At 43.7% G+C, this 24489-nt stretch overlaps 1 protein-coding gene across 4 annotated transcripts in view; it reads right to left on the bottom strand.

Annotated features, from left to right (window-relative positions):
• The window catches only part of itgb3b (integrin beta 3b), a 41864-nt gene extending 20145 nt beyond the window's left edge, over positions 1 to 21719 (bottom strand). Inside the window, exons 1-8 of one of the 4 annotated variants that reach the window (XM_042305274.1) lie at positions 21541 to 21719; positions 17065 to 17150; positions 15120 to 15327; positions 14453 to 14705; positions 1620 to 1782; positions 1361 to 1522; positions 1164 to 1259; positions 914 to 1003 (exon numbers count right to left, since the gene is read on the bottom strand). In XM_042305274.1, the coding sequence (XP_042161208.1) occupies positions 914 to 1003; positions 1164 to 1259; positions 1361 to 1522; positions 1620 to 1782; positions 14453 to 14705; positions 15120 to 15327; positions 17065 to 17150; positions 21541 to 21622 (1140 nt within the window). In that variant the 5' untranslated portion in view covers positions 21623 to 21719. The other 3 variants (XM_024386961.2, XM_024386962.1, XM_024386963.1) reach the window with 3 other exon arrangements.
• Positions 21720 to 24489: the final 2770 nt, after the last annotated feature.

The raw sequence follows: 24489 nt of genomic DNA, 5'->3' as shown, positions 1-24489 counted from the left end.
AATTGCATTGCCACGTTTTTTTGCAGTATTACTTTAGTGCCTTGCTGCAAACAGGATGCATGTTTTGGAATATTTGTTTTCTGTACAAGCTTCCTTCTTTTCACTCTGTCAATTAGGTTAGTATTATTAACTACAAGGTTACTGATCCATTCTCAGTGTTCTCCTATCACAGCCATTAAACTCTAGAACTGTGTTAAAGTCACCATTGGCCTCATGGCGAATTCCCTGAGCGGTTTCCTTAATCTCCAGCAGCTGAGTTAGGAAGGACGCCTGTATCTGTGATTTGGTGTATTGATACACCATCCAAAGTGTAATTAATAACTTCACCATGCTCAACGGGATATTTAATGCCTGCTTTTTTTTTTAACCATCTACCAATAGGTGCCCTTCTTTGCGAGGCATTGGAAAACCTCCCTGGTCTTTGTGATTGAATCTGTGTTTAAAATTCACTGCTTGACTGAGGGACCTTACAGATAATTGTATGTGTGGTGTACAGAGATGAGGTAGTCATTACAAAATCATGTTAAACACTATTATTGCGCACAGAGTGAGTCCATGCAACTTATGATGTGACTCGTTAAGCACATGTTTACTGAACTTCTTTAGGCTGGCCATAACAAAGGAGTTGAATCCTTATTGACTCAAGACATTTCAGCTTTTCATTTTTTATTAGTTTGTAAAAATGTCTAAAAACATAATTCCATTTCACATTATGGGGTATTGTGTGTAGAAAAACAAATCGAATTTCAGACTGTAACACAACAAAATGTGGAAAAAGTCAATGGGTGTGAATACTTTCTGAAGGCACTATAGATATAAACACACACGGACTCATGCACGCACCTACCCACACGCAGATACACAGACACACACACACAGATAGACACATACACACACACGCAGGTCCACTCACCGCATAGGCATTTAATATGAGCTGGATGACATTGCCTGAGTCATTGGACAGGGTGCCCACAGTGGTCCCAGGAATCAGCTCACTGTAGTTCTGTCAAACAAAGAAATCATTCAATACATTTGAATTCCATTGTAAGTCAAAACATGTGAACGTGAAAATTGGTGCAAACTTTCCAAAGACACTGTAAATCAAATGTAATTGGTTGATTGATTGGTTGGTTGGTTGGATGGCTCAATTAATTGTTACTGACCTGGTAGAGGGGCACCACAGGACTGGTGACGGCAAAGATGAGGTTGATGTTGTTCTCTGACATCTTCTCTGTGATCAGAGCCAGTGACGGGTAGTCCTGGAAGAGGAAGAGTGAGAGTGAGGAGTTTCAAACACATGAGCACACACACACACACACACACACACACAAGCGACACATGATCCGCCCACCCGACTGACCATGATAGTAGACATGCTGTACATGTTCTCTGAGTTGAGGTGGCACTTCCCGTCATTGGGCTGCACGATACCCGCCAGGCGCCCATCAAGCGCCACGTGGGTCTTGGCATCGGTGGTGAAGATCAGGAGGTGAGAGGCACCCTGACGCCAACCGATCTTCTCCTGAGGTTGACCAACAAAGGATGGGTGAGTGAACAAAAATGGTAGAAAGATAAAGAGTAAGACACTGTGTGTGTGCGTGACGTTACACTGGCCTCACATTACACACGGCAGCCTGTATAATGGCGTCGAAGCCTCCCTCGGGGGCATCTCTGTTCCTGGACACAATTTGTTTCTTCACCTCCTCAGTGAAGCGGCCCACCTCCTCAGTCAGAGACAGCACATGCTTGTAGCCAAACTGGGGCAGGCAGGTGGTGTTGATCCTGCCAATCAATGAATTCATTAAATAATCCATCAGTGAATCAATTAATGAATCAATCCATCCATCCATCCATCCATTCACCCCACTGTTCTAGTTATACAAAGAGGGGGAAATGATTTACATTTACATCAGTGGAGGCTCCTCAGAGGATGAAAGGGACGACAATCCTCAGTGATATTCATAAAAAAAATAATAGTGAAACATTAAAAAGTTATCCTTTTTAGATAAAACTATATTAGGTATATTCATGTCACTAAATAATTGAGTAAAACACACTGTTTTGCAATGAAGGTCTACAGTAGCCTCAACCGAACTCTGTAGGGTAGTACCATGGTGTAGACGGAGGACAGCTAGCTTCAGTCCTCCTCTGGGTACAAACCTAGGAGGTTCATGGTTCTCACCCTCTTCCATACACTTACACAGTAATTATGATAACTTCCGGAGGACGTCCTCCAACCTATCAAAGTTCTTGCAGCATGAACTGACATGTTGTCCACCCAATCAAAGAATCAGAGAATGAATCTAGTACTTAGAGCATAAGCTACAGCTAGCTAGTTGTAACGATGTGCAGTGAGAGTAGGAAGGAAGTTTAGGGAGTGAGTGTTTTAATAAATAAACACAACATAATACAAAATAAGAAACACGAACAACGCACAGACATGACACAGGAACAGAAACAATAACGCCTGGGGAAGGAACCAAAGGGAGTGACATATATAGGGAAGGTAGTCAGGGATGTGAGGGAGTCCAGGTGAGTCTGATGAAGTGCAGGTGCGCATAATGATGGTGACAGGTGTGCGCCATAACAAGCAGCCTAGTGATATAGAGGCCTGAGAGGGAGCACACGTGACAGCACACGCCGACCAAAATGACGATCCCAGGATCAGGAGCGGAACGGTCACCTCTTCTGAGGTGTAACCCGTCTGAGCATGGCGCATGGGGAGCATGGCGACCTAGAGTGCCGGAGAGAGAGCATACGTGACGGAACCCCCTCCCCGGCCCGTTCGGCTCCAGCTGCAGGACGCCAACCAAATGGACAATCCCGGAGACCAGGAGCAGACCAGTCACCCCTGCTGATGCGCAGGAACCTGTCGCTGGCTGGAGTGCGGGAACCTGACAAACCGGCTGAGGCAGGAGAGCCTGGTCATCTGGCTGAGGCATGAGAGCCTGACGAGCCGGTGGAAGCAGGGGAGCCTGGTGATCCGGTGAAGGTATGGAAGCCCGACGAGCCAGCTGAGGCAGGGGAGTCTGGCGATCCGGCTGAGGCATGAGAGTCTGACGAACCGGCGGAGGCAGGGGAGCCTGGCGATCTGTCTGAGGCATGAGAGCCTGTAGCAGCTCCCAGACCCGATGTCATTCCCACCGAAAAAACTCCCTGATGCTTCCCTTAGGTGAGACGTTATTCTGTAATGATGTGCGCTGAGAGTCTGGAAGCAAGTTCAGGGAGTGTTTTAATAAATAAACACAACATAATACAAAATAAGAAAGACAAACAATGCATAGACATGATACAGGAACAGAAACAATTAATTAAAAAAAAAATGTATTTCACCTTTATTTAACTAGGTAGGGCCAGTTGAGAACAAGTTCTAATTTACAACTGTGACCTGGCCAAGATAAAGCAAAACAGTGCGACAAAAACAAACATACAGTCAATGACACAACAGAAAATCTGTATACAGTGTGTGCAAATGAAGTAAGGAGGTAAGGCAATAAATAGGTCATAGTGGCAAAGTAATTACAATTTAGCAATTAACACTGGAGTGATAGATGTGCAGATGAGGATGTGTAAGTAGAAATACTGGTTTGCAAAAGAGCAGAGAAAAACCAAAAACAAATATGGGGATGATGTAGGTAGTTGGTAGGATGGGCTTTTACAGATGGGCTGTGTACAGCTGCAGCGATCGGTAAGCTGCTCTGACAGCCAATGCTTGAAGTTAGTGAGGGAGATATAAGTCTCCAACCTCAGTTTTTGCAATTCGTTCCAGTCATTGGCAGCAGAGAAATGGAAGGAAAGGCGGCCAAAGTAAGTGTTGGCTTTGGGGATGACCAGTGAAATATACCTGCTGGAACGTGTGCTACTGGTGGGTGTTGCTATGGTGACCAGTGAGCTGAGATAAGGCGGGGCTTTACCTAGCAAAGACTTATAGATGACCTGGAGCCAGTGGGTTTGGCGACTAATATGTGGCGAGGACCAGCCAACGAGAGCATACAGGTCACAATGATGGGTAGTATATGGGGCTTTGGTGACAAAACGGATGGCATTGTGATAGACTGCATCCAATTTGCTGAGTAGTGTTGGAGGCTATTTTGTAAATGACATCGCTGAAGTCAAGGACTGGCAGGATAGTCAGTTTTATGAGGGTATGTTTGGCAGCATGGGTGAAGGAGGCAAGGAGGCTTTGTTGCAAAATAGGAAGCCGATTATCGATTTAACTTTGGATTGGAGATGCTTAATGTGAGTCTGGAAGGAGAGTTTACAGTCTAGCCATACACCTAGGTATTTGTAGTTGTCCACATATTCTAAGTCAGAACCGTCCAGCGTAGTGATGCTAGGCGGGCGGGTGGGTGCTGGCAGTGATCATTTGAAGAGCATGCATTTAGTTTTTCTGGCAATTAAGAGCAGTTGGAGGCCACGGAAGGAGTGTTGTATGGCATTGAAGCTCGTTTGGAGGTTTGTTAACACTGTGTCCAAAGAAGGGCCAGATGTATACAGAATGGTGTCGTCTGCGTAGAGGTGGATCAAAGAATCACCAGCAGCAAGAGAGACATCATTGATATATACAGAGAAAAGAGTCTGCCCAAGAATTTAACCCTGTGGTACCCCCATAGAGACTGCCAGAGGTCCGGACAACAGGCCCTCCAATTTGACACACTAAACTCTATCTGAGAAGTAGTTAGTGAACCAGGCAAGGCAGTTATTAGAGAAACCAAGGCTGTCGAGTCTGCCGATAAGAATACGGTGATTGACAGAGTCGAAAGCCTTGGCCATGTCGATGAAGATGGCTGCACAGTGCTGTTTTTTATCGATGGTCGTTATGATATCGTTTAGGACCTTGAGCGTGGCTGAGATGCACTTGTGACCAGCTCGGAAGCCAGATTGCATAGCAGAGAAGGTACGGTGGAATTCGAGATGGCCGGTGATCTGTTTGTTCACTTGGCTTTTGAATACTTTAGAAAGGCAGGGCAGTATGGATATAGGTCTGTAACAGTTTGGGTCTAGAGTGTCTCCCCCTTTGAAGAGGGGAATGACCGCAGCCACTTTCCAATCTTTAGGAATCTCAGACGATACGAAAGAGAGGTTGAACAGACTAGTAATAGGGGTTGCGACAATGGCGGCGGATAATTTTAGGAAGAGAGGGTCCAGATTGTCTTGCCCAGCTGATTTGTAGGGATCTAGAATCTGCAGCTCTTTCAGGACATCAACTGTCTGGATTTGGGTGGAGGAGAAGCGGGGGGGGCTTGGGCCAGTTGCTGCCGGGGGTGCAGAGCTGTTGCCCGGGGTAGCCAGGTGGAAAGCATGGCCAGCCGTGGAGAAATGCTTTTGAAATTCTCGAATATCGTGGATTTATTGGTGGTGACAGTGTTTCCTAGCCTCAGTGCAGTGCGGTGCAGTGCGCCACAGGATGTTTTTGTGCTGGTCAAGGGCAGTCAAGTTTGGAGTATACCAAGGGCTATATCGGTCCTTAGTTCTACATTTTTTGAAAGGGGCATGCTTATTTAAGATGGTGAGTAAGGCACTTTTGAAGAACAACCAGGCATCCTCTAACGACAGGATGAGGTCAATATCCTTCCAGGATACCCGGGCCAGGTCGATTAGAAAGGCCTGCTCGCAGAAGTGTTTAGGGAGCGTTTGACAGTGATGAGGGGTGGTCGTTTGACCGCGGACACATACGGATGCAGGCAATGAGGCAGTGATCACTGAGATATTGGATGAAAACAGCAGAGGTGTATTTAGAGGGCAAGTTGGTCAGGATGATATCTATGAGGGTGCCCATGTTTACGGATTTGGGGTTGTACCTGGTAGGTTTCTTGATAATTTGTGTGAGATTGAGGACATTTATCTTAGATTGTAGGACGGCCGGGGTGTTAAGCATATCCCAGTTTAGGTCACCTAACAGTACAAACTCTGACAATAGATGGGGGGCAATCAATTCACATATGGTGTCCAGGGCACAGCTGGGAGCTGAAGGGGTCAATAACACGTGGAAACAGTGAGAGACTTATTTCTGGAGAGATGGATTTTTAAAAGTAGTAGCTCGAACTGTTTGGGCATAGACCTGGATAGTAGGACAGGGACTCTGGAGGCTATCTCTGCAGTAGATTGCAACTCTGCCCCCTTTAGAAGATCTATCTTGTCGGTAAATGTTGTAATTGGGGATGGAAATTTCGGATTTTTTGGAGGCTTTCCTAAGCCAGGATTCAGACACAGCGAGGACATCAGGGTTGGCGGAGTGTGCTAAAGCTGTGAATAAAGCAAACTTAGGAAGGAGGCTTCTGATGTTAACATGTATGAACCCAAGGCTTTTCCGGTTACAGAAGTTAACACATGAGAGCACCTGGGGACACACGGGGCCTGGGTTAAGCTCCACATCACCACAGGAACAGAGGATTAGGATAAGAGTACGGCTAAAGGCTATAATAACTGGTCGTCTAGTGCGTTCGGAACAGAGAGTAAAAGAAGCAGACTTCTGGGCGTGGTAGGATAGATTCAGGGCATAATGCACAGACAAGGGCATGGTAGGGTGCGAGTACAGTGGAGGTAAACCTAGGCATTGAGTGAGGATGAGAGAGGCAATAACGCCTGGGGAAGGAACCAAAGGGAGTGACATATACAGTTGAAGTCGGAAGTTTACATACACTTAGGTTGGAATCATTAACTCATTTTTCAACCATTCCAAAAATGTCTTGATAACAAACTATAGTTTTGGCAAGTTGGTAAGGACATCTACCTTGTGCAAGACACAAGTAATTTTTTAAACAATTGTCAATTGGAGGTGTAACTGTGGATGTATTTCAAGGCCTACATTCAAACTCAGTGCCTCTTTGCTTGACATCATGGCAAAATCAAAAGAAATCAGCCAAGACCTCAGACAAAGTCTGGTTCATCCTTGGAAGCAATTTCCAAATGCCTGAAGGTACCAAGTTCATCTGTAAAAACAATGGTACGCAAGTATAAACACCATGGGACCACACAGCCGTCATACCGCTCAGGAAGGAGACGTGTTCTGTCCCCTAGGGATGAATGTACTTTGGTGCGAAAAGGGAAATCAATCCCAGAACAACAGCAAAGGACCTTGTGAAGATGCTGGAGGAAACAGGTACAAAAGTATCTATATCCACAGTAAAACGAGTCCTATATCGACATAACCTTCCAGGCTGCTCAGCAAGGAAGAAGCCACTGCTCCAAAACGAACATTAAAAAAAGCCGGACTATGGTTTGCAACTGCACATGGGGACAAAGATCGTACTTTTTGGAGAAATGTCCTCTGGTCTGATGAAACAAAAATAAAACTGTTTGGCCATAATGATCATCGTTATGTTTGGAGGAAAAAGGGGGAGGCTTGCAAGCCAAAGAACACCATCCCAACCATGATGCATTAGGCGGCAGCATCATATTGTGGGGGTGCTTTGCTGCAGGAGGGACTGGTGCACTTCACAAAATAGATGGCTTCATGAGGAAAGAAAATTATGTGGACATATTTAAGCAACATCTCAAGACATCAGTCAGGAAGTTACATCTTGGTCGCAAATGGGTCTTCCAAATGGACAATGACCCCAAGCATACTTCCAAAGTTGTGGCAAAATGGCTTAAGGACAACAATGTCAAGGTATTGGAGTGGCCATCACAAAACCCTATAGAACATTTGAGGGTCGAACTGAAAAAATGGGTGCGAGCAAGGATCCCTACAAACCTGACTCAGTTACACCAGCTCTGTCAGGAGGAATGGGCCAAAATTCACCCAACTTATTGTGGGAAGCTTGTGGAAGGCTACCCGAAATGTTTGACCCAAGTTAAACAAATTAAAGGCAATGCTACCAAATACTAATTGAGTGTATGTAAACTTCTGACCCACTGGGAATGTGATGAAAGAAAAAAAAGCTGAAAAAAAAAAAAAAGCTGAAATAAATCATCATTCTCTCTACCATTATTCTGACATTTCATATTCTAAAAATAAAGTTGTGACCCTAACTGACCTAAGACAGGGAATCTTTACGAGGATTAAATGTCAGGAATTGTGAAAAACTGAGTTTCAATGTATTTGGCTGAGGTGTATGTAAACTTCTGACATCAACTGTATAGGGAAGGTAAATCAGGGAAGTGATGGAATCCAGGTAAGTCTAATGAAGTGGAGGTGCACATAGTGATGGTGACAGGTGTGCGCCATAACTTGCAGCCTGGTGACTTAGAGGCCTGAGAGGAAGCACACGTGACCCTGGCCTGCTGTGCAAATGTTATAGAGAGAGACAGAGCTAGCTATATATATATATATTTTTTCACTTTCACTTAGCTAGTGAATCCAGCTAGCTAGTTAAGCCTACTCAAACACCAGGCTCAAATAGAAAGGGATGCTATGTTAGCTAGCTGGCTATGGCTTTCCCACACTGGAAATCTTCCAAATCAAGGTAAGCTAAACTGCTTGCTGACTGCACACTGTACTACATTATTGTAGCCGGTTTCCTAGCTAGTAGCTACAGTGCCTTGAAAAAGTATTTTGTTGCATTACAACCTGTAGTTATAATTCATTTGAATTTCGATTTCATGTAATTTTGCCAGCAGCATGCCACCCTGCATACCACTGCTGGCTTGCTTCTGAAGCTAAGCAGGGTTGGTCCTGGTCAGTCCCTGGATGGGAGACCAGGTCCTGCTGGAAGTGGTGTTGGATGGCCAGTAGGAGGCACTCTTTACTCTGGTCTAAAAAATATCCCAATTCCCCAGGGTAGTGTTTGGGGACACTGCCCTGTGTAGGGTGCCATCTTTTGAATGGGATGTGAAATGGGTGTCCTGACTCTCTGAGGTCATAAAAGATCCCATGGCAGTTGTCATAAGAGTAGGGGTGTTAACCCCAGTGTCCTGGCCAAATTCCCAATCTGCCACTCAAACCATCACCGTCACCTAATAATTCCCAGTTTACAATTGGCTCATTCATCCCCCTCCTCTGTTCTCAGTCAACTTACCTGGTAAAATAACAGATTTTTTAAAAATGGACAAACACAAAATATTCCAAATTTGTGATATGAAAAAAATAACTTGTTTCAAAGAGTTCTATTTTTTTTTTTAAATGAAAGTGGTGCCTGCATATGTATTCACCCCCTTTGCTATGAAGCCCCTAAATAAGATCTGGTGCAACCCATTACCTTCAGAAGTCACATAATTAGTTAAATAAAGTCCACTTGTGTGCAATCTAAGTGTCACATGATCTCAGTATATACAACTGTTCTGAAAGGCCCCAGAGTCTGCAACACCACTAAGAAAGGGGTACCACCAAGCAAGGGGTACCACCAAGCAAGTGGCACCATGAGGTCCAAGGATCTCTCCAAACAAATCAAATCAAATTTTTATTTGTCACATACACATGGTTAGCAGATGTTAATGCGAGTGTAGCGAAATGCTTGTGCTTCTAGTTCCGACAATGCAGTAATAACGAACAAGTAATCTAACTAACAATTCCAAAAAACTACTGTCTTATACACAGTGTAAGGGGATAAAGAATATGTACATAAGGATATATGAATGAGTGATGGTACAGAGCAGCATAGGCAAGATACAGTAGATGATATCGAGTACAGTATATACATATGAGATGAGTATGTAAACCAAGTGGCATAGTTAAAGTGGCTAGTGATACATGTATTACATAAGGATGCAGTCGATGATATAGAGTACAGTATCTACGTATGCATATGAGATGAATAATGTAGGGTAAGTAACATTATATAAGGTAGCATTGTTTAAAGTGGCTAGTGATATATTTACATCATTTCCCATCAATTCCCATTATTAAAGTGGCTGGAGTAGAGTCAGTGTCATTGACAGTGTGTTGGCAGTAGCCACTCAATGTTAGTGGTGGCTGTTTAACAGTCTGATGGCCTTGAGATAGAAGCTGTTTTTCAGTCTCTCGGTCCCAGCTTTGATGCACCTGTACTGACCTCGCCTTCTGGATGACAGCGGGGTGAACAGGCAGTGGCTCGGGTGGTTGATGTCCTTGATGATCTTTATGGCCTTCCTGTAGCATCGGGTGGTGTAGGTGTCCTGGAGGGCAGGTAGTTTGCCCCGGTGATGCGTTGTGCAGACCTCACTACCCTCTGGAGAGCCTTACGGTTGAGGGCGGTGCAGTTGCCATACCAGGCGGTGATACAGCCCGCCAGGATGCTCTCGATTGTGCATCTGTAGAAGTTTGTGAGTGCTTTTGGTGACAAGCCGAATTTCTTCAGCCTCCTGAGGTTGAAGAGGCGCTGCTGCGCCTTCCTCACGATGCTGTCTGTGTGAGTGGACCAATTCAGTTTGTCTGTGATGTGTATGCCGAGAAACTTAAAACTTGCTACCCTCTCCACTACTGTTCCATCGATGTGGATGGGGGGGTGTTCCCTCTGCTGTTTCCTGAAGTCCACAATCATCTCCTTAGTTTTGTTGACGTTGAGTGTGAGGTTATTTTCCTGACACCACACTCCGAGGGCCCTCACCTCCTCCCTGTAGGCCGTCCCGTCGTTGTTGGTAATCAAGCCTACCACTGTTGTGTCGTCCGCAAACTTGATGATTGAGTTGGAGGCGTGCGTGGCCACGCAGTCGTGGGTGAACAGGGAGTACAGGAGAGGGCTCAGAACGCACCCTTGTGGGGCCCCAGTGTTGAGGATCAGCGGGGAGGAGATGTTGTTGCCTACCCTCACCACCTGGGGGCGGCCCGTCAGGAAGTCCAGTACCCAGTTGCACAGGGCGGGGTCGAGAACCAGGGTCTCGAGCTTGATGACGAGCTTGGAGGGTAGTATGGTGTTGAATGCCGAGCTGTAGTCGATGAACAGCATTCTCACATAGGTATCAGGTCAGCAACAAAGTTGTGGAGAAGTACAGATCAGGGTTGGGTTATAAAAAATATCCCAAACTTTGAACATCCCACAGAGCATTATTAAAAAATGGAAAGAATATGGCACGACAACAAACCTGCCAAGAGAGGGCCGTCCACCAAAACTCACGGACCAGGCAAGGAGGGCATTAATCTGAGAGGCAACAAAGAGACCAAAGATAACCCTGAAGGAGCTCCACAGTGGAGATTGGAGTATCTGTCCATAGGACCACTTTAAGCAGTACACTCCACAGAGCTGGGCTTTACGGAAGAGTGGCCAGAAAAAAAACATTGCTTAAAGAAAAAAATAAGCAAACACATTTGGTGTTCACCATAAGGCATGTGGGAGACTCCCCAAACATATGGAAGAAGGTACTCTGGTCAGATGAGACAAATATTGAGCTTTTTGGCCATCAAGGAAAACGCTATGTCTGGCACAAACCCAACACCTCTTATCACCCCAAGAACACCATTCCCACAGGGAAGCATGCTGGTGGTAGCATCATGCTGTGGGGATGTTTTCATTGGCAGGGACTGGGAAACTGGTCAGAATTGAAGGAATGATGGATGGCGCTAAATACAGGGAAATTCTTGTGGGAAACCTGTTTCACTCTTCCAGAGATTTGAGACTGGGACAGATGTTCATCTTCCAGCAGGACAATGACCCTAAGCATACTGCTAAAGCAACACTCAAGTGGTTTAAGGGGAAACATTTAATGTCTTGGAATGGCCTAGTCAAAGCCCAGACCTCAATCCAATTGATAATCTGTAGTATGACTTAAAGATTGCTGTACACCAGCGGAAACAATCCAACTTGAAGGAGCTGGAGCAGTTTTGCCTTGAAGAATGGGCAAAAATCCCAGTGGCTAGATGTGCCTAGCTTATAGAGACATACCCCAAGAGACTTGCAGTTGTAATTGCTACAAAAGGTGGCTCTACAAAGTATTGACTTTGGGGGGGGAGTGAATAGTTATGCAAGCTCAAGTTTTGTTTTTTTGTCTTATTTCTTGTTTGTTTCACAATAAAAAATATTTTGCATCTTCAAAGTGGTAGGCATGTTGTGTAAATTAAATTATACAAACCCCCCCAAAAAAATCTATTTTAATTCCAGGTTGTAAGGCAACAAAATAGGAAAAATGCCAAGGGGGTGAATACTGTCGCAAGCCACTGCATGTGAACTATGACGTTATTATCTAATATGGTGACAACGATGTAGGCTATGCGTAGCAGTTAGAAGTTATATGGTTTGTCTTGAAATGTTTTTTTTAGTCTGGTCACGGACAGATGATTTGTTGTGTACTGAAGTCCACAAGCAAAGGGAGAAGGTGAGAGGAGGAGAGTGTGTAGATGCGAGAAGGAATTATGCAACGAGCAAAATGTTCATGCTGTAAGTATGTGGCTGCTATGAAAGTGAACTGTGTTTCCGTGTGATCAGAGGTGTATTCATTCCGCCAATTCTGTTGATGCAGGCAAGAGTGTGCAAGGCGGTATTAAACGTGTCACTCTCTGTCACCTTAATTACTCACATTTCTCACGACCTGTACACCTACGTTGTAAACGTTCATTGATATGCTAGATTGTAACGACCTCATGATGGGTATAGGGAAAATTTTAGTATCACAAACCTATCAATGTGAATGGAATATGAATGACAGTCATCCAATATGCTACAATAGAAATAAGGCCATGCTCATAAAAAAATGGCGTCCTCTATCATCTCATTGATTTACAGTCTAAATAAAGGTAAATAAAATTAATTGATTTACAGTGCATTCGAAATGTATTCAGACCCCTTGACTTTTTCCACATTTTGTTATGCCTTATTCTAAAATTGATTAAATCGTTTTTTACCCTCATCCAACCAACACACAATAGTCCATATCGACAAAGCAAAAACAGGTTTTTAGGCATTTTAGCAAATTTATTAAACATACAAAACTGAAATCTCACATTTCCTTAAGTATTCAGACCATTTACTCAGTACTTTGTTGAAGCACCTTTGTAAGTGTGCCTCGAGTCTTCTTGGGTATGGTGCTACAAGCATGGGAGACCTGTATTTGGGGAGTTTCTCCCATTCTTCTCTGCAGATCCTCTCAAACTCTGTCAGTTTGGAAGAGCAGTGTTGCTGCACAGCTATTTTCAGGTCTCTCCAGAGATGTTCGATTGGGTTCAGGTCCGTGCTCTGGCTGGGCCACTCAAGGACATTCAGAGACTTGTCCCGAAGCCACTTCGGCGTTGTCTTGGCTGTGTGCTTAGAGTCGTTGTCCTTCAATGGTGCAGAAATGTTTTGGTATCCTTCCCCAGATTTCTGCCTCAACACAATCCTGTCTCGGAGCTCTACGGGCAATCCTTTTGACCTCATGGCTTGGTTTTTGCTCTGAAACGCACTGTCAACTGTGGGACCTTATCATGTCCAATCAATTGAATTTACCACAGGTGGACTCCAATCAAGTTGTAGAACCATCTCCAGGATGATCAATGGATACAGGATGCACCTGAGCTCAATTTCGAGTCTCATAGCAAAGGGTCTTGTGTTTTTTATTTTGAATACATTTGCAAAAAATTATAAAAACCTGTTCTTGCTTTGTCATTATGAGGTATTGTGTGTAGATTGATGACGGAAAAAAAATATTGTATCCATTTTAGAATAAGGCTGTAACGTAACAAAATGTAGAAAAAGCACTGTACATATGCACTATATACAGTACTGTTCTAGTAGAGAGAGAGAGAGAGATGATGTGTGTGAGTGAGTGAGAGAGAAAGATGACGTGTGTGAGTGAGGGAGAGAGAGATGACGTGTGTGAGTGAGGGAGAGCGAAAGAGAGAGATGACGTGTGTGTGAGTGAGGGAGAGAGAGAGACAGATGGTGTGTGTGAGTGAGGGAGAGGGAGAGATGACTTGTGTGAGTGAGGGAGAGAGAGAGAGAGAGATGACTTGTGTGAGTGAGGGAGAGAGAGAGATGACTTGTGTGAGTGAGGGAGTGAGAGAGAGATGACTTGTGTGAGTGAGGGAGAGAGAGAGGAGAGAGAGAGAGATGACGTGTGTGTGTGAGTGAGGGAGAGAGAGATGACGTGAGGGAGGGAGAGAGAGAGAGAGAGAGAGAGTGTGTGAGAGAGAGAGAGAGAAAAAGATAACAGGAGTGTGAGGGAGCAAAACCTCAAACCAGTGAAAAGTTCAGCTAAACCAGGGTGGAGACAGCCAATCTTGTATTCGCTCCTTAAACCCCCGTCGAGATCTCTGGATTACTTGTGTCTGACTCCTACACGCTGACTAAGCATCATCACCCACAGAGTCTCAGAATGACTCAACACCAACAGCTAGCTTGTATACATGACAGTTTAAAGGCACAACCTACAATTTCAATAGCCTGACCTTGCCACTGTTTGGTGAGAAGAAGGACGGGCTGGGGAAACGTGACCACTCTCAAGTTTAAAGAGGAAGTCATACAAGGACTGATAGTTCTTGGTGTTTTATTGATAGAAGGGTGCAAATTTGGTGTCAATGTGGATATACAGGTATATTCCCCATTTTAATGTCATGAACCTGTTCAAATTAAGGATAAACAAAAATTAAAACAAAGTTATCCCTGGTTTAATAACCCTGGCTTACCCGTGACAGGGGTTGAGCAGGGCCTCCTTGGGGGAGATGTACATGTAAGGTGACAGTGGCTTGTCCACGAAGGCTCCGAAGCCCATACGCAGGTTGCTGGTGGTGCGTCCCATTTCCTTGGCCAGGCCTTTCCCCAGGGTGCGGAGGCGGAACAGGTCATCGTTCATGGAGAAGGACAGGTCCATGAGGTAATACAGGTCCACCGGGTAGTCCTCCACCTGGCGCACCTTCACTGTGAACCGCTTGGAGTCATCTGACAGGGGGAGAGGTGGAAATTTGGGATGAGCTGTTTGCATGTAATAACCTCATCGGGTCTCATGTAATAATATCACCTGGTCTGAGGGTGATGTGGTATCAGTCTAATAATCTCACCTGGTCTGAGGTCGACATGAAGTCTCACTTGTTCTGAATGTGTAATAATCTCACCTGTCTTGAGTGCAATAATCCCACCAGTGTAATAATCTCACTTGTTGTCCGTGTAATAATCTCACCTGGTCTGAGGGTATAATAATATCACCTGGTCTGAGTGTAATAATCCCACCTGGTTTCATTGTGTTAGTCCCACTTGGCCTAAATGTAATAGGCATAATCTCTTTTGATCTATGTGTAATAATCTCACCTGGTGTTGGTCTAATAATCTTACCTGGTCTCAGCCTAATAATCTCACCTGGTCTGAGGGTGATGTGGAGTCTCTGAGGTTGGATCTGCGTGGCGTCGGCTGTGTCTCCGGCTGCCTTGTTGCTGAGGGGCCGGTCCTCCTTCACCTGCAGCTTGCTGGTGGGGAACTCAAGGGCGGTCGGAGGAGCACAGCCCGCCACCAATAGGTTACGCTTCAGGTCACAACGAGACGAGCCTGCCACACCCTGCCCAAAGTCCTGATGGAACAATTCAGGAAGTTAGTGAGAGAAACAGGAAGTGTTAATAATCTCTACCATTCCCTTCAAAAAAGCTAGAAGTAGCAGTTCTAACACAGCCTATGTATTGTTTGGGGTAGGCCATCTTGTTTTTGGCCAGGCCATGGAGGTGAAAGGGCAAGTCCTGACATGCCCCATGCCATAGAAGGGTCGTTCCACTTTAATATTTGGATTAGAAATTGTGGACCAATATTGAATTTAAAAGCATGTTATAGTAAATGATTTGCTACTTAATATAATATAGACCATATGGAGAATTCCAAAAATCATATTTTTTATATGAATAAATGCTTGCTAAAGTGCCAAAATTCTTCATTTTGACATGTCCCTAAGTCAACCTGTATCACTTCTAAGAAGATTTTAACCCACTTAATCCCAAAGTGTCTCAAAATTTCACCATCTTTGTAAGTCATTTCTGAAGATGACTATTTATTTCATGTGATTAGTGAATCATTTACTTCTGTTTCTCATTTTAAGGTCAACCCTCTTACATGAACTGAACTCTCGTTTTAAAGGGATATTTTGGGATTTTGGCAATGAAGTTATTTATCTAGTTCCCCAGAGCCAGAAACTCATGAATACATGTTTTATGTTTCTGCATCTGGTATGAAGGAAGTTAGAGGTAGTTTTGTGAGTCAAAACTAACTAGCATGCTAGCAGTTACCATAGACTTCCAGTCATTGTGCTCACGCTAGTTATCAATTGCGCTAACGCTAGTTAGCAACTTCCTCCAAACAGAGAAATAAAAAACGTTATCCATGAGTTCATCTGACTTTGGGGAAGTAGATAAAGGGCTTCATTGCCAAAATCCTGAAGTATCTCTCTGATACAGTGAAACGATTCCTTTTTAAATATTTTGAAATATGAACATCTAATAATCAAAATCATAGAGTAAAAGTGAACTCTTTTTGGCCATTTCTGATTGTTTGTGGTGGAAAACTGAGTGGGCCGAGCATAGCACATCAACCCTGTTACCTAGAAATAGACAGGCTAAAATTGTTTCAACAATTTCACATGTATTTTCTTTTAGCTTGGATTCAATTGCCACTACCTGCTGCACACAACAAGCTTAAATTCCCCCTGTCACAAGTGGATTCATGGTTGATTTAAGAAGAAATCGTTAACCCTATTACGGTCAACCCTGTTACTTTATTTGGCACTTAATAGGCACTTACTATAGTCATTTTTCTATTTAACATCTTGAGATGTGAAAAGGTGTTTTTTATGAGGTTGAACATGTTCTCTTTCTGACACAATGTAAAAAAAAATAGGTCAATTCAGGTCTTTTTGACCAAGTTACACTTCTCAAAAAACACAGAATTAGTGGAGCAACCCAGAAATATAATCATAGGGATGAATACATGGAGAAAATTTATAAACATTTCGGGGAGGAAGGGAGTAACACATGCCAGGGAATTGCCAAAGTGCAGTCCCCATCCATTGCCATTAACTACAATTACAACACTATTCTGTGGCCCAATTTCCTTGATGTCAATCATCAGATTGATTACAACATGTCCAAACAGGAGTCGTCTGCGTGCCACAAGACTGTGTTAGCCTTCTGAGCTAAGCCTAGGCATTAGCTCAGGGGAGCTAGCGCACATATTTAGGTCATAGGCAAACCACCTCTGTTACACGGATCAGTGATCCCTCAGGAAAGGAGAATTGAAGGAGATATCAGGGAGAATTTAGACACACCTCTTGGGAACACCACGCACAGGTAGGATGTACAGCCAGACACTGCTTACATGTGCTGGCCCCTCGGGATGTACAGATGTTGGAACCTGAAATGACAGTAGAGTCACTCACCAAACTCTACGTAAACATAGCATGTAGACACTCATGCGCACACGTGCACCCACATATGCATAGTATACATACAGCAATCGTACATATTTAAATGTGCAAGGGCGCACACGAACAAAAAGTCCTACAGGAATCATGCAGGAATTCTACCCTTTGTGAAGGTGTCCTGCAGGAATCCTGTAGGATTGACAAAATCCCCAATGCTCCTGCAGGACTCCTGCAGGAGCATGACGTCCTACAGAAATGTTGAAATTCCTGCAGGACCATGACAATTCCTGCAAGACTAAGCAATGTGTGGATCTGTTGGGGCGGTATGCAAATTGGAGTGGGTCTAGGGTTTCTGGGATAATGGTGTTGATGTGAGCCATGACCAGCCTTTCAAAGCACTTCAGTAGTCATTTAGGGAGGTTACCTTAGTGTTCTTGGGCACAGTCACTATGGTGGTCTGCTTAAAATATGTTGGTATTACAGACTCGGACAGGGAAAGGTGGAAAATGTCAGTGAAGACACTTGCCAGTTGGTCAGTGCATGCTTGCAGTACACGTCCTGGTAATCCGTCTGTCCCTGCGGCCTTGTGAATGTTGACCTGTTTAAAGGTCTTACTCACATCGGCTGCAGAGAGCGTGATCACACAGTCTTCCGGAACAGCTGGTACTCTCATGCATGTTTCAGTGTTATTTGCCTCGAAGCAAGCATAGAAGTAGTTTAGCTCGTCTGATAGGCTTTTGTCACTGGGCAGCTCTCGGATGTGCTTCCCTTTGTAGTCTGTAATGGTTTGCAAGCCCTGCCACATCCGGCGAGCATCAGAACCTGTGTAGTACGATTCGATCTTAGTCCTGTATTGATGCTTTGCCTGAGTCCCGCACGTTGAAAGCAGCAGCCCAAGCCTTAAGCTCAGCGTGGATGTTGCCTGTAATTCATGGCTTCAGGTTGGGGTATGTACATACGGTCACTGTGGCGGGGATGTCATCGATGCACTTATTGATTAAGCCAATAACTGACTCATTCTTTTACCTATGCTTTTACCATATTTATTCATATTTTATGCAGTGATGGTGAAATGGACAATCAAACACACCCGCTGTTGCTGCATTGAATAATAACATTCCTATGCAATCAGATATCTTATGTTTTATGTCCATTATTTTAAAGGATGAGGAAGAGATCCCACAGGTGTCCTACAGGAAAATGGCCTGAAAATATTTTAGAATTACCTTCAGGAATCATATCTACAGGATATCAAAAGGATTTTGGGGCCATTTTGCTCTAGGACAATTCCTTCTGGTAGTCCTTCAGGAAAAGTTTTCTTGAAAGACTACCTGCATGATTCCTACAGGATCCTGCAGCATTCATGCAGGAATTGTCCTACAGGAAACTGGCCCTGAAAATCGTACAGGAATCCTGCAGGATTCCTGTAGGATTTTACATGCAGGATTCCTGTAAGACTTCTTTGTTAGGGTGTAGATAGCCTACAGTCATTTGGTGTGTGTATGACCTTTTTAATAAATAGTGGTAATTCTTGGCGATCAATTGAATAACTTTTGGCATGCTTATTGAACCTCAAGTAATGGGACACACCTGCACACACACGCACACACACACACACACACACACACACACACACACACACACACACACACACACACGGTACAGCTACTTATGACTTATGGTCCTCTTACTAGCAGAATGCTAAGCCTATAATTCCCCTTTGTCATCTCATCAGGTGATAAGGAGTCATAAGGGGAAAGATGGAAACTAGAGGCCAGTCTCAAACAGTCTGGGGAGAGCACGGGGAGCGATGTGGACAGATTTTGACAGATTACAACAAAACGAGTTTGGAGTTAACATTTTTTATCCATTTATCCAGCTATGTTTGAATTTAGTTTAATTAAAAAGATAATAATTTTCTATAATAAAAACCAAAATGATATTACTGCATGTATTAAATGTCCTTATTTGTAGCGATATTACCATTTCATGCGACCATTAAAGAAACTACAGTGCCTAACGTGTATTTCTAGCTGTAGTCTATTTCCCTGTCTGAACTGCGTTTTGCGCCCTCTTTCAACAATGATTCATTATTACACCGATGTTCAAGATGCAGCAACCGCACACCGCTAGAAGTAGCACATTTCCATCATATAGTTCAAACTTACCCAAAACATCAGTAACTGCAAATAAAACGAAATAACCTATCCAAAGTTGAATCCTTTGCGTTATGTGAGTAGGCCTACCCATCTTGGCGTGGGTACTTTGTCAGGACGCACGGCGCAGACGTTTGGCAAGACATTTCTTTGTGACTAGTTTAAATACCCCCCCTCCCTTCCGCCTTCGCTCAGTCTGCGATCTGACACAACTCCAAATACAGTAAATTCTGTTTTCCTCTGTCCGGAAAGTCATAGTCTACTTTTCAACGAGATGTGGCGTTTATAAGGGCTTTAGAGCAACAAAAAAGCACAAGCATTTTATGCCCTTTTCTTATCCTTAAATAATATTCATCCGAATGTAGTTCTACCAGTCAATATACAGTTAAACACATTTTAGAACACTATGTTTTCATATTTAAGCTTTTAAAATAGTTTTTGTATTGAGTATGTTGAATATTTGTATTAGGCCTATATAATAACAATAATAGCTATAATAAAATAATGTTTCTGTTTCTGAATCTTTGTCTCATTTGCAGCTCCATTAGTCCAGTAGTCTTCTATTTAAAGGTGATACGGTTTCCTTTACTACTACAGTATATCATTTGCACAATTTTGTTGCTGTTTTTCATGTAACACACACACACCACACACCACACACACACACACACACACACACTCACACTCACACTCACACTCACACTCACACACACACACAGTTCTGCAGTTATATTCGGAACTCTCTCGCTCTCATCTCTCTCCTCCCCTCCCCAGTTAAGACAGAGCCTATAAACAAGTGAGACTGACCACCACAGAAAGCAGCACTCGACAGTCCTGCAGGCAAAGGTACCACCACACATAGTTTCAGCCTCTCATTTCTCCCTTTAAAATGGAGCCTAACACACACGCATAGCAGTACTCACAGATGTTGTTGGTACCAGCCATATTAAAACCAACTATCACCAAGTTTACCATTGCAGACATTTGTTTCCCTTTACACCAATACACATAAGCTGTTCATGTGACGTCACCATTACTCTCACTCTTTTACCTATACTTCTGCCATATTTATTCAGAATCTCATTTTCTTTCTCCTAGGAATCATGTTTAATAATGCAGTGCTGGTGAAATGGACAATCAAACACGCCCGCTGTTGCTGCATTGAATAATACAATTCCTATGCAATCAGATATCTTATGATTTATGTCCATTATTTTTAAAGGATGAGGAAGAGATCCCACAGGTTGTCTGTCCTACAGGAAAATGGCCCTGAAAATATTTTAGAATTACCTTCAGGAATCTTATCTACAGGTTATCAAAAGGATTTTGGGGCCATTTTGCTGTAGGACAATTCCTGCGGGTTGTCCTTCAGGAAAATGACTATCTGCAGGATTCTTGCAGGATTATTTACTTGAAGGACTTCCTGCATGATTTCTATAGGAAACTGGTCCCAAAAATCCTGCAGGAATCCTGCAGAATAAATATCCTGCAGGAATCCTGTAGGATTCTTCATGCAGGGTTCCTGTAAGACTTTTTTTGTAAGGGTGTAGATAGCCTACAGTAATTTGGTGTGTACATGTGTGTTTATGACTTAAGTCACCTTTTTAATAAATAGTGATTATTCTTGTCAATCAAACGAATCACTTTTGACATGCTTATTGATCCTCAAGTAATGGGACACACCTGCACACGCGCTCGCATGTACACACAACACACACACACACACACAATTAACATGGTCCTCTTACTAGCAGAATGCTAAGCCTATAATTCCCCTTTGTCATCTCATCAGGTGGTAAGGAGTCATAAGGGGAAAGATGGAAACTGGAGGCCAGTCTCAAACAGTCTGGGGAGAGCACGGGGAGCTACGTGGACAGATTTAGAGAAGTTACAACAAAACGAGTTTGGAGTTAACATTTTTTATCCATTTATCCAGTTATGATTAATTTAGTTTAATAAAAACTACAATGATTTTCTATAATAAAAGCCAAACTGATGATACTGCATCTATTAAATGCCCTTATTTGTAGCGATATTACCATTTCATGCGACCATTAAAGAAACTACAGTGTCTAACGTGTATTTCTAGCTGTAGTCTATTTCCCTGTCTGAACTGCGTTTTGCGCCCTCTTTCAACAATGATTCATTATTACATCGATGTTCAAGATGCAGCAACCGCACACCGCTAGAAGTAGCACATTTCCATCATATAGTTCAAACTTACCCAAAACATCAGTAACTGCAAATAAAACGAAATAACCTATCCAAAGTTGAATCCTTTGCGTTATGTGAGTGGGCCTACCCATCTTGGCGTGGGTACTTTGTCAGGACGCACGGCGCAGACGTTTGGCAAGACATTTCTTTGTGACTAGTTTAAATACCCCCCCTCCCTTCCGCCTTCGCTCAGTCTGCGATCTGACACAACTCCAAATAGAGTAAACTCAAAAGCACTGTTTTCCTCTGTACGGAAAGTCATAGCCTACAACGAGGTGTGGCGTTTATAAGGGGGAGGGGGTCTTTAGAGCAAAAAAAAAATCACAAGAGTTTCATGCCCTTTTCTTATCGTAAAATAATATTAATCCGAATGTAGGCCTATCACTCGAAATATAGTTGTTTAAGCACGTTTTAGAACACTATGTTTTCATGTTTAAGCTTTAAAAAAAAGTTTTGTATTGAATATGTTGAATATTTGTATTAGGCCTATATCAAAGCTATAATAAAATAATAGCTATTATTATGTCTTGTTATATTAAATAAAGTTGTTTAAATACGATTACAATACATGTATGAAACATATAGAGTAACGTGATACTAAGTTAGCTAGGTTTTAAATGGTTGGCTTTGAAGTTGGAGATGGTCACTGACTGTATGACTGTATGACTCTAAAATGTGAATTTTCTTTGGTTTACTCAAGTCAACTAATATTGTAAAGTTATTACCGACAGTGTTGCTACAAATCATCCTAGTATAACAGAGCGCTACCTAGTTAAAAAAGGGCTTAAAAGTTTACAGTCAGAACAATATCCCATAGTGAACACAGTCATCAGTTAATTCTGCTGACATGGTCACATTGAGTCAGTATGAGAAGGTGTTGATTATGAAGCTACTTTATGATATGGCCCATCCAGTTTGGAGCCTGTGGAAAAGGTTGAGACTGAGGAAAATAGGCCCCATCCTCCCTCCAGAATCCCAGTACTGCAGAAGAAGAGGTCGTTCTGCAATGGGAAGAGTCAAGGACTGCATGTAGCTCCAACATCTCAGCAGTCAGGGAAGGCTACTGTTCCTCCCATCCGGAAGCCACTGCAACCCATCCGGACCAAGAGGGATCAAACCTGCGTGGTGAAAGACATCTACCTCCATAGCGCCAAGCCATTGAAGGCAGTTCATGGAGCCAATATGGTCACCAAGATGCCACTGCCTCCCATTAATCAAATCAAATCAAATCAAATCAAATCAAATTTTATTTGTCACATACACATGGTTAGCAGATGTTAATGCGAGTGTAGCGAAATGCTTGTGCTTCTAGTTCCAACAATGCAGTAATAACGAGCAAGTAATCTAACTAACAATTCCAAAAAAACTACTGTCATACACAGTGTAAGGGGATAAAGAATATGTACATAAGGATATATGAATGAGTGATGGTACAGAGCAGCATAGGCAAGATACAGTAGATGATATCGAGTACAGTATATACATATGAGATAAGTATGTAAACCAAGTGGCATAGTTAAAGTGGCTAGTGATACATGTATTACATAAGGATGCAGTCGATGATATAGAGTACAGTATCAACGTATGCATATGAGATGAACAATGTAGGGTAAGTAACATTATATAAGGTAGCATTGTTTAAAGTGGCTAGTGATATATTTACATCATTTCCCATCAATTCCCATGATTAAAGTGGCTGGAGTAGAGTCAGTGTCATTGACAGTGTGTTGGCAGTAGCCACTCAATGTTAGTGGTGGCTGTTTAACAGTCTGATGGCCTTGAGATAGAAGCTGTTTTTCAGTCTCTCGGTCCCAGCTTTGATGCACCTGTACTGACCTCGCCTTCTGGATGGCAGCGGGGTGAACAGGCAGTGGCTCGGGTGGTTGATGTCCTTGATGATCTTTATGGCCTTCCTGTAGCATCGGGTGGTGTAGGTGTCCTGGAGGGCAGGTAGTTTGCCCCCGGTGATGCGTTGTGCAGACCTCACTACCCTCTGGAGAGCCTTACGGTTGAGGGCGGTGCAGTTGCCATACCAGGCGGTGATACAGCCCGCCAGGATGCTCTCGATTGTGCATCTGTAGAAGTTTGTGAGTGCTTTTGGTGACAAGCCGAATTTCTTCAGCCTCCTGAGGTTGAAGAGGCGCTGCTGCGCCTTCCTCATGATGCTGTCTGTGTGAGTGGACCAATTCAGTTTGTCTGTGATGTGTATGCCGAGGAACTTAAAACTTGCTACCCTCTCCACTACTGTTCCATCGATGTGGATGGGGGTGTTCCCTCTGCTGTTTCCTGAAGTCCACAATCATCTCCTTAGTTTTGTTGATGTTGAGTGTGAGGTTATTTTCCTGACACCACACTCCGAGGGCCCTCACCTCCTCCCTGTAGGCCGTCTCGTCGTTGTTGGTAATCAAGCCTACCACTGTTGTGTCGTCCGCAAACTTGATGATTGAGTTGGAGGCGTGCATGGCCACGCAGTCGTGGGTGAACAGGGAGTACAGGAGAGGGCTCAGAACGCACCCTTGTGGGGCCCCAGTGTTGAGGATCAGCGGGGAGGAGATGTTGTTGCCTACCCTCACCACCTGGGGGCGGCCCGTCAGGAAGTCCAGTACCCAGTTGCACAGGGCGGGGTCGAGACCCAGGGTCTCGAGCTTGATGACGAGCTTGGAGGGTACTATGGTGTTGAATGCCGAGCTGTAGTCGATGAACAGCATTCTCACATAGGTATTCCTCTTGTCCAGATGGGTTAGGGCAGTGTGCAGTGTGGTTGAGATTGCATCGTCTGTGGACCTATTTGGGCGGTAAGCAAATTGGAGTGGGTCAAGGGTGTCAGGTAGGGTGGAGGTGATATGGTCCTTGACTAGTCTCTCAAAGCACTTCATGATGACGGATGTGAGTGCTACGGGGTAGTCGTTTAGCTCAGTTACCTTAGCTTTCTTAGGAACAGGAACAATGGTGGCCCTCT

Source organism: Oncorhynchus tshawytscha, linkage group LG24 (genome assembly GCF_018296145.1).
Source record: "Oncorhynchus tshawytscha isolate Ot180627B linkage group LG24, Otsh_v2.0, whole genome shotgun sequence".
NCBI lineage: Eukaryota > Metazoa > Chordata > Actinopteri > Salmoniformes > Salmonidae > Oncorhynchus > Oncorhynchus tshawytscha.
Note: the sequence above shows the minus strand (reverse complement) of the source record. Positions and strands in the feature narration are given on the sequence as shown.